The sequence below is a fragment of the Apteryx rowi genome, unplaced genomic scaffold (genome assembly GCF_003343035.1).
Source record: "Apteryx rowi isolate R43461 unplaced genomic scaffold, aptRow1 scaffold_196, whole genome shotgun sequence".
Classification (NCBI taxonomy): Eukaryota; Metazoa; Chordata; class Aves; order Apterygiformes; family Apterygidae; genus Apteryx; species Apteryx rowi.
The window spans coordinates 45,588-55,582 of NW_020448263.1; the positions used below are offsets into that span (position 1 = coordinate 45,588).

The window sequence follows — 9,995 nt, forward strand, 5'->3', positions numbered from 1 at the left end:
TTTTCCTGTAGGAAGCCTGAAAGAACAACACAGACGAAAGCAAACCCTGAAGAAGGTTACAATACATAAATAGCCACTTTGAGAGTACAAGATGATTCTCTGCTGAGTAGAGAACAGAAAGACAGGGCAACAAATGGGAACAGTGTGGCAGTGCTCAGGCGAAGCAGTAGCAGACAAAAGGATCTCGCAGGTGTACTGAAGCTCTTCTGGACGCCGCTCCGTAGGAAGAAACATGCCCCGTGCAGCACAGCTCACCGCGTGCCCAAACCCGGGCTCGCTCCGCTCCCCCAGCACCGCACCCCGATTCCCGGGCCCGGCCGAGGGGGCTGCTCGAGGCGGGGAGCAGCGCCACCTCCCGCCGGGCTGACACTTCCCTTCGCCCGCTCCCGGGCCGCGCACCCCGCATGGCCGGCAGCGGCAGGGCGGGCGCAGGGGGGCGGCGAGGCTCCTCCCCCCTCCGCGCCAGCTGCGGACGGCAGGAAAGCCCCGCCGCGCCCAGCCCCAGCTCCTTCCCGCGGCCGCCACCGCCTGAGGAGCGGCGGGCAGCGAGGGGCGGGGCGCAGCGGGCCCCGGCCCCGCCCACCCGGGCGGGGCGCGGGGCTTCTCTACTTTGCGCCATGATGAACAAATGACCTCGCGGGGAATGAAATTTAAGTTCCACCGGGGGGAGAGAGTTCTCTGCTTCGAGCCCGACCCCACCAAGGCCAAAGTGCTCTATGATGCCAAGGTGACCCGCCGCGCGCACCTCCCCCAACTCCCCTTCTTCCCCCGCCGCCGCCGCCGCCCGCCAGCGGCGAGACGCGCAGGGCAGGAAGAGCGCGCGGGGGGGCGGGGCCGCCGCGGAGTCCGGCCCGCGGCCATTGCTGCCGTTAGCGCGGGGCGTTGCGCGCGCCCGCAGTTGCTCCCCTTTCGGGCGTGCGGACGGGGGGAAGCGGCTTCCCAGCGGCGGCGGCGGCTTTGGACCCGGAGGAGGAGGGGGCGAGGCGGCCCCCTCACCGGCACTTGTTGCGGGAGAGGGACGCCGGCCCCAGGGAGGGAGGGAAGGAGGCTGGAAGAGAGGCGGCGGCGCGGGAGCTGCCCGCCGTCACGGGGCCGGGAGACAAAGGGAGGCGACGCCCTGCCGCAGCGGGGGAAGGGGCCCGCGCTCCCCCCCCCCTCCACCGGGCCCTTCCTTCCGCCGGCTGCGGGCGCCGTCTCAGCGTTGCTGTGTCCGCGGCGGCCGGCCCGGGCGGCCACTCCGCTGCCGTTGGGCGCCGCTTCCCCGCCTCCCCCCTCCTCTGTACCGCCGTCATCGCTCCCCGAGTGTGTAAGCCCGGCCCTCCGCCGGGGCTCGGCTCTGTTTCGCCCCCTCTTAACCTGGCACCGCCGCCCGGGGGAGGGTGTATGTGGCAGCCGTGCCCCTCGCCCGGCTGCGGCTCGGTGCGGGCGGCCGCGGGACTTCTTCCGGCCTGGCGCTGGCGAGCGCTGCGCAGGCGTCCCGCTGCCCGGGTGACAAAGAGCGGATGGAGCCGCGGCTGCTGGGGACGTGCTCTCGCGTCAGGTAGAGAGCGGAGCAGCCGAGCGGCTTTGAAAGTGTCAAACTCCCTTCCTGCCTTCCGCTCGCGGCTGGTCGCCTGCAAAGTAATTCTGAAAGCTTGTTTTCTTCCCTTCGCTTTCCTAGGTAGCTTGGTTTCTTCCGCYTTCCTAGTGTTCCCTCTGCTTTTCAGAGGGGTTTAAATGGTACTGATGGTACAGAAATAATGTAGTAGTCAGTGGTGCACTGTAAGTGTTGGATAGGAGGTCACTGACTCACTTGTGCCTGGTTTAAAAGTAATGGTTATAATTATAGAGCTTTATGCAAATACAGTGTTGCTTTTGGGTACTAGTGGGACACCGTTGAAGTAATTTTTCAGTCTTAAATGTTCTCTTCCTAATTTGCGAGCAGAGTTCTTTTCAGTTACTGTGAATGATGAAAAATAATATGGCAAGTGGATTCCCCACCAAATTCTTGCTGCAAGTTTGGTAGCGGTGTAGGTCAGTGTTTTCAAACTCCTTTGAGAATGAGGATCTCCTCCTTTTCTTACTCTAATATTTTTGAGCTGCCCTTTTGTTAGTATGTGTATCCCTACATTCTGACTACCCCAACCTGCTGCACTATAATTGCCAGCCCTAGAGCTAACCTGGGTGCAAAAATTAATTGTTCCTTTTCTTCTCTGCTTTTAAATACCCCAAGCCCCAGCAAAGCTATCCTTGGCTCCATCAGGCTTGATAGTTCTTAAATTCTGGACTCAACTTCCAAGTTATACCCTCATGTAGCCTGACTGCTGGCTGTACCTTGAGATACATGGTCTATACAAAGTCATTCCAGGTGCCACCAGAACCATTCCTTTGTTATTACTAGTCCTGATAATCTTCCTAGTGATCCCTCTGAAATATCTTTTTCTCTTGAGCTCAGGTCCTTTCAGACTGACTGCTTCTGCCTTTTTTTTTTTTTTTTAAATTGAATTTGTTTCCTGGGAAGAGAAAGGAAAGTGACAGTAATGTATCTGTGTGTCATTCCACTGGGTGAAAGATCCTGCCTAAAAAGTTGATCAGAAAATGCCACTAGCAAGAATCATGGCTTATGCTTATGCTCATTCTGGTTCAGTCAAAACAAGCTTTTGTCTGCCGGAGAGGAGGATGTTACATGGGTGAAAGGGAAAAATGCTCAGATATTCACAAAACGTTTTAATGTTTCATGGCTAAATGTTGTGTTGTTCAAAAGAGCAATGCTTTTGAGGTTTATATGTAGCATTACATTGTTTCCTGCTTTGAGGATGTGAAGAGAGAGCAAGCACAGGAGAACATGTTACTTGCACAGCTGTGGTATATCTGCATATTCATATTGTGATTCTACATTGTTTTGCAGTTCTCTGTCTTGAAAGCATTGGAAGTTTGAGAACAGGACAAGGGTGGTTAGCAGTCCTCAATTTTTAAAGTCCTCTCTATATATATATTAAAAAAAAAAAAGCTAACAACTTCTTTGGCCATTGAGTATAATCCATGTTTTCTGTTCATATCGATATTCACTGGCAAAACTTTAGGAATATTTCTTTTATGTAAATAAACATTTCTTTTTTTCCACATGCTTAAATTCCCTAAATGCTGGAAAGTTCGCTTTCTTTCAAGCTTTTTAATATATGGTATTCAATATTTTTTTTCAGATTGTTGATATTGTTGTTGGAAAAGATGAGAAAGGCAGAAAGATTCCAGAATATCTGATCCATTTTAATGGTTGGAACAGAAGGTAAGAACCTGTATGCACAGTTTTAATTCTTCCATTTTATTCTGCAAAGACAAAATTAAACAGTAAATCAGAGGACTTTGTTAAAATCATGCTTATGTGAGTATTTTTGGTTTTGTGAATGTCTTTAATATACCTGCACATGTTAACACATTGGTTTTTATCCATAAATTTTGATAGTTCTGTTTTCATAGCTGGAAGTTTAAATTTTGTACAATATGTGTCCTTGGCATATAACTGTGGCTCAAACTGTTTAAACTATTGTTCAGGCTCCTAGGTTCCCATTAATAAAAACAAGGAATTAGCAGCTTAAATACTTTGTTAAATCTATGTCTAAGTTGTTTAATTATCAAGGTCAGTAGATGAATGCAATCTCTGACCATCCTAAGTCCAAATTTGAGAGCTTTATAAAGTTATCTTGAGATTTGAAGCCATAAAAATACAAAAGATTGCAAGCCTTGTGATACAACTCTAAATATTACTTCCGAATGACATTAAAACAGTACTGTGTAGGTATAATGTATATTAATTCACCAGTAATCGTCAGTGGAATCTRTTCCTAAGTGTTAACAATTTTCTTTTGACCTTTTACTAGCTGGGATAGATGGGCAGCTGAAGATCATGTTCTTCGTGATACAGACGAAAATCGCAGATTACAGCGTAAATTGGCACGGAAGGCTGTGGCTCGCATGTAAGAAACCCTTTGGTATTAAGGATTCATTTTCAGATTCAAACAGTTACATTTAGGTGCCTACAAGTGAGTTTGATCTCTAAGCTCACACTGTAAATGGTAGATATCRACAGTCAGTGTATTATAGGGAGCTACTTTTCTTATACTAAGGTAGATATCTATATGTTATCATTAAAGTACTCTCCAAAGGACTAACACATTTAATAATTACACACTGTTCTTTACTGCTGCAAAATGCATTTGTATTGGATCTACATCTTCCCAAAGAATTGTACTTGAAAATAACTTAGGAGAACCTGAAGTAATTTTCAGCCAAAGGCACTAATCTAATGTTTCTTGGCCATGGCTTGAGGATCTGGCTTGAGAACAGGAGTATGATGTAATGTACAGACGTTAAGGTATCCACTCTCAAATAAACATTGTCCAAATTATTACAACATTAATAAAAATAACCACAAACATGCATTTCCTGTGCATTTGCATGTAATGTCATTAGCTAGGATAAACAAATAATGTTAGCTAAATTTAAGTGAACCATTTTACCTTCTATAGGAGAAGAAAGGGAAGAAAGAAGAGACGTTGCAGGTTGCCTGGTGTTGACTCTGTATTAAAAAGCCTTCCTGCTGAGGAAAATGACGAGAGTAGTGAAAACTGTGAGCTTGTTTTCATTCTTTGTGATAACTGACATGATGTCTTTAGTTTCTTAAGCCAGGGGTATAGTGAGTGCTGTAACTTGCTAGTAGGTTTATACAGGAGTATCATGGTCCTGTTTGAAGTACACTGAAGCAGCCATACGAAGAGTGAACGTACTTTGTTTCAGACTAAGCAACTAATTCCTGTGCTGTTTCTTTCTTTTTGTGCTTCAGAAGCTTTGTTTTCCATGTCACCTCCACTCAACTGGTCTAATCAGTGACTTTGGAGCTTAATGCTGCTTTGTTTAGTGTAATATTACCAAGGTTTTTCTTATTTGGTGGTAGGAAACAAGATGTTTTTCCTACTAATGTTTCTGTGTGTGTTTTGAAGCAGTAAGGTTTTTTTTTTTTTTTTCCCCCAGTCTACCTGGAAGGTGTCTCTCTTGTCAGCTGACTTGTTGCTGATTTCAGTCTTAAGCCACCTTTTTTGTTTTATAGCAATTTTCTTTGCACTTTGAAAGCCAGAAGGAAGATTGGCACGTAACTGATGTTCTGGCAACTGGTGCTGCATGAATCCAGACCTCCTCACTGAATGATTAATACATTAATCCCCTATTCACAACTGAAGTCCAGTAAAAATTGAAAAGATCTGTTGGTATTCAGAAATCTAGGGAGTTTTCTAAAGTGAGTGATTTTTTTCAATTGGAGGGGATGCATGATTACTTCCTGTCAGCTTCTCTTGTTTTACATATTTAAAAAGTTTATTGTGTGCTGTAGATATAATTTGCATGTTTAATGATGATGAATAATTTTAATTAAATATAACAGGTTGGTTACTTTTTGAATTTAGGCCTATAATTGTTTGAGCTAAACCTCTGTGATGTAATATGTGAGATAAATATGTAAAATCTCTCTTTTGTACAGCTATAAGTAGTTCTTCTTCTGATGACAGTGATGATGGAACAGATGAAGAAATAAAAAGTGAAGAAAGTGACATTGAAGAGAGGACCGAAATGGTATTCATGAGCTCCTTAAATTAATAATATTTAAGACTATTTCAAACTCTGGGAAAATCGAAACGGCTGAAGTATAGGCCACAGTGTGTAGTATATTCCAGTATATAGCTGGAATCAACATGTATAATTTGTTTATTCTTACTAAGTACTTGCTGTAATTGAGGTTTTGAAAACTATATAAGATGTCCTGTTCCTGTAGAATTCTTCAATATTAATCCAAAATTACAAATTTGTTCACTTTCCTCTTTCTACACGAGGCTTACTAGCAAACTATTACCCATATTTATAGGTGCTGTAAAGTTTTGTTAGTCTGGTCAGGTTGGGCAAATCCTAATAGCAAGCAGGATTTTTCTGGGTTTTGAAGTTATTTTACTGTGAAGACCTCAGCTCTGATCTTAAATTAGAATTTGGAAGATACTTGACTTTTTTTTTTTTTTTTTTAATGCATTAACCAAATACAGCAGAAAACAGTTGCTCTTGAAGGTCTCTTTGGAATCTAACTACTAAGTTGTGGTTGATCTGAAGTAGCAGAACAAATTTCTAGTTGTTCTTTTGTGTTAAATACTTCAGCAAATGGCAAATAAAAATAGTTTTAAAATTGAATTTGCAAATGATTTGAAAGCAGTATTGTTAAATTGCTTACAGTAAGACTACTCTAAGTAAATATTTACTGTACTGTAAAAATAACTTTTATTTTTGTTTCATTGTTACAGCCTGTTCTGACTGTTGAAGCTCTTTCATTGATATTAATAAGCACAACCAATATTGTTTTTGTGGTCTGTTGTAGAAAGAAGAACAAGACAGTCACACAAAAAGGGACATGGAAGAAAGAGCAATAAGCATAGAAATTCCTGAAGTCTTGAAAAAGAAGCTTGAAGAAGACTGTTACTATATTAACAGAAGGAAACGGGTATGAAATAGGAGCTATGAAATGAATATGCATAGAGGTGTCAAAAATAGTTCTTGCATAGAACAACTCCTTTTTTTTTTTTTTTGAACTTTAGTGCAAAGGTAATCTTAGAGTATAAGGAAGAAAAATGATTTAAGAGTATAGGGAGCAGACTTCTCTATAGCTAAAACAATGAGTTGTCCTTGCATTTAAGGATGTGAACATCTCAGTACTTAATTGTGTTTTAGGATGCAGACTGTTCTTTAAAGCTTGAAATATAGTAAGCTAGTCAACCTGACCATATATTTGTTTCTCTAGGTGTTTATAAAGGATTGATCAAAAAAGTAGTTTAAGGATTGAGTTAATCACTCCTGAAACAAATTCATTCAATAGAGATTGATTTAATAAACAATACTTCAGAAGCTCATGTTGTAGTTTGTTTTAATTAGATTGTGTTTCTCTTTCAGCTCGTGAAGCTTCCTTGTCAGACAAATATAATAACCATCCTGGAGTCATATGTGAAACATTTTGCTATTAATGCTGCTTTTTCAGCCAACGAAAGATCTCGACACCATCAAATGACTCCACATGCCAATATGAACCTTCATTATGTGCCACCAGAGAAGAAGTAAGTGATCTTTAGTCCAGCACGGTTGTCACAAAAAAATGAATGTTTCAGGTGTAATTTTTCAAGGCTGTTCAGCTCTGTGAATTTATACTTTGATGTATGTTTATGTATGGGGCTTAAAATATTTGACAAATATGTAAAGTACAGTAATAGCAAAAATTTGTTTATTGGTGAGAGAGTCCCTATAATCTAAAAAGTAAACATGTAAAAGCATCAATATCCCTTTTTGTCACTTAAGTTTCTGTAAATATTGTGAGCTGTTTTGGAAGAACATGTTGCTTCTGTCTGTGTTAAGAATTTATTTTGAGCACTGAAAGAGTTTCTGATACGAGAATTMCTCTGTTGAAATAAAACTTAAAATATTTATCTTTTATAAAACAAAGTATGAACTGAATATATTCATATGAGCACTTAAAGTAGAGAACTCCAACTGGAGGTGTGTTTTTTTATGACAAATGATCTTAAATCCTATAGTCAATATATAGGGAAATGGAATGTGTTCAGTAGCACCAATCTTAATTGAAAACCTTTTTTATTACATCTTAGTTGCTGTTTTGTAAATTGAGCTGTRTAGTCTTCTACAGTGCTACAAATTGAAGGTCTGTTAACTTAGCCTATGTGGCTGCAGTCTGAATTTTATGTAAAGATTCTGAATAATAGACTAGATTGCTCTTTATCTAACTCTGTTGGGCTGCAATCTTATATTTTATAGAAAATAAGTTGTAATTTCTGTTACCACATTCTACTTCAGTTTTCCCCAATTATGCCTTGTAATATCTTGATTTGTGCAAGTGTTTCACTTTATATTGATATGTCATTTGTTATATTAGTGATACTTTCCTTCTTTGTAGTATAATCTYCCAAACAATAAGTTAGATGAGACATCAGAAATATGCACAGATAATCACATATCATCCTTTTAGAAGGAGTATATTTATGTGAATTTTGCGATAAAGAAGGTGTTTTATTAGGGAAAATGTTTATAATTTTGGCAATGGGACTATAGATAGGAGAGATCATGGTGACCACTACATTGTATTGCCATTACCTGCTTTCTCACAGAAGGTAATTGCCCTTCTTAGACATGATGGAATTTCTTCATACGTTGTTCCTCTGACACAATTTAAATTTAAAAAAAACCAAAACCTGCAATAGTTTAAGCAGCTATAAAGGGAGGAGTGGATTTTTCTAACTTAAGTCATTTTGACAGAATCAAATCATGCTACTATACACATATATGCAATTGAGATTTGAGAGGTGAATGCCTTCGTAGAGGTGATAGTTGGGTTTGGGCTGGACCCAGTGTTCTTAGCTTTGCTTGGAACAGCACGTTTTCCCACCACCTAACCTGGTGAGCTTTTTACAGAAACCTAAATCAGAAATTCCTAGTAGCTTCTAAATGTGATGCTTTAGTTATCAGGAGTAGGCTGGTGGAACCTGATCTGTTTCATTGCATGCATATCCAATTTTGTTGATTCACTGGAGAGCTGTTAAGCACAGCTTAAATTGCACCTTGGTTGCTATAGATCATTTTCTGCATATGCCTTTTAGACAGAAATTCAATCTATTGAATATTAATATTTTCTGTCAGGTGACTCTCTCCTTTTTTTGACAATTGTAAACTTGGAAAACCAAAATAATGCTTCCATGAAAAACTCCTGATCCACTCCTACAATAAATAAATAATTTCCTACAGTGAAATGAATGTTACTAATCTGGTAAACAGTAATGCAACAGAACAATTGTGTGATTTTGTTTGAGCTTATTAAGCAAACACTTAACTTCCATTTGTTTGAAGTTATTGGCAACAATCACTGTCTCTTAAATATGCTTTTAATTGCTTATGATTGCATATTGGTGAAATCAGAGCATATAATAGCTAATACATCTGTCTTTAAGGGGAATTTCCCACAATCGCACTGAAAAATGTTAATGTGCAGCTTTGAACTTCATAATCTAAGAACAGATCTTTTTTTTTTCCTCTCTTTTTTTTCTTCCCTCTGCTAGTGTTGAGCTATGTAAAGAGATGGTGGATGGGCTGCGAATAACCTTTGACTTCACACTTCCATTGATTTTGCTCTATCCTTATGAACAAGCCCAATTTAAAAAGGTGACTTCATCAAAATTCTTTCTTCCAATCAAAGAAAATTCAACAAACACCAGTAGGTAGGTTGGGTATAATTAATTTAATATCACTTATTTCATGTGGAAAATGCAATTGAACATGACTATATATTTAGAATAGGCAAGCAATTTACAGAAAGGTTCAGCATTTTATAAACATTTCTTTTATCTGGTTAACTCACAAATGAGAGGGTACTGACTGGCATGGAGTTATGTTGTAACTTTGTGAAAAGGTTTGAAATGTAAATTGATGTCATTAACTCTTAAATTTGAAAATAAGTAAATGTCTGTACTTGGGGAAAATAACATCTAAAAGAAGCTTTCATCAATTTTTCCACTTTTGGGGAGGAGACTATCTAATTTGAACAAGTATTTAACAAGATCTGTGAAACTAGAAAGATCTGTTCTGGGGCAGAACCCTGAACTTCTCGTTTTTGTAAAGTTGACTTTATTTCCTAGAAATCAGGAGGAGCTTTCCCCAAGTCCTCCTCTTCTGAATCCACCAACACCTCAGTCAACAGACAGCCAGCCTACGACAGGGGAGCCAGCCACACCAAAAAGACGAAAAGCTGAACCTGAAATTCTGCAGTCACTGAGACGTTCTACGCGCCATACCTCTAACTGTGACAGGTTATCAGAAAGTAGTGCTTCCCCGCAACCTAAACGGCGGCATCTTGAGACTCCAGCTTCTATGCCAAAGCTCTTCTTGCACCTGGAAAAAAGTGAGTTTTGATATTAAAATTGTTACTGTAA

At 40.6% G+C, this 9,995-nt stretch overlaps 1 protein-coding gene across 4 annotated transcripts in view; it reads left to right on the forward strand.

The window, feature by feature from the left end:
- Window positions 1-549: 549 nt before the first annotated feature.
- Window positions 550-9,995, forward strand: part of MSL3 (MSL complex subunit 3) — a 23,127-nt gene continuing 13,681 nt past the window's right edge. For 2 of the 4 annotated variants that reach the window (XM_026062903.1, XM_026062904.1), the window contains exons 1-9: window positions 550-727; window positions 3,183-3,265; window positions 3,858-3,953; window positions 4,506-4,606; window positions 5,510-5,601; window positions 6,389-6,511; window positions 6,958-7,118; window positions 9,126-9,284; window positions 9,702-9,964. In XM_026062903.1, coding sequence (XP_025918688.1) covers window positions 629-727; window positions 3,183-3,265; window positions 3,858-3,953; window positions 4,506-4,606; window positions 5,510-5,601; window positions 6,389-6,511; window positions 6,958-7,118; window positions 9,126-9,284; window positions 9,702-9,964 — 1,177 coding nt within the window. In that variant the 5' untranslated portion in view covers window positions 550-628. Of the gene's footprint in view, window positions 728-1,252; window positions 1,621-3,182; window positions 3,266-3,857; window positions 3,954-4,505; window positions 4,607-5,509; window positions 5,602-6,388; window positions 6,512-6,957; window positions 7,119-9,125; window positions 9,285-9,701; window positions 9,965-9,995 lie in introns of those variants that run through there. The other 2 variants (XM_026062902.1, XM_026062901.1) reach the window with 2 other exon arrangements.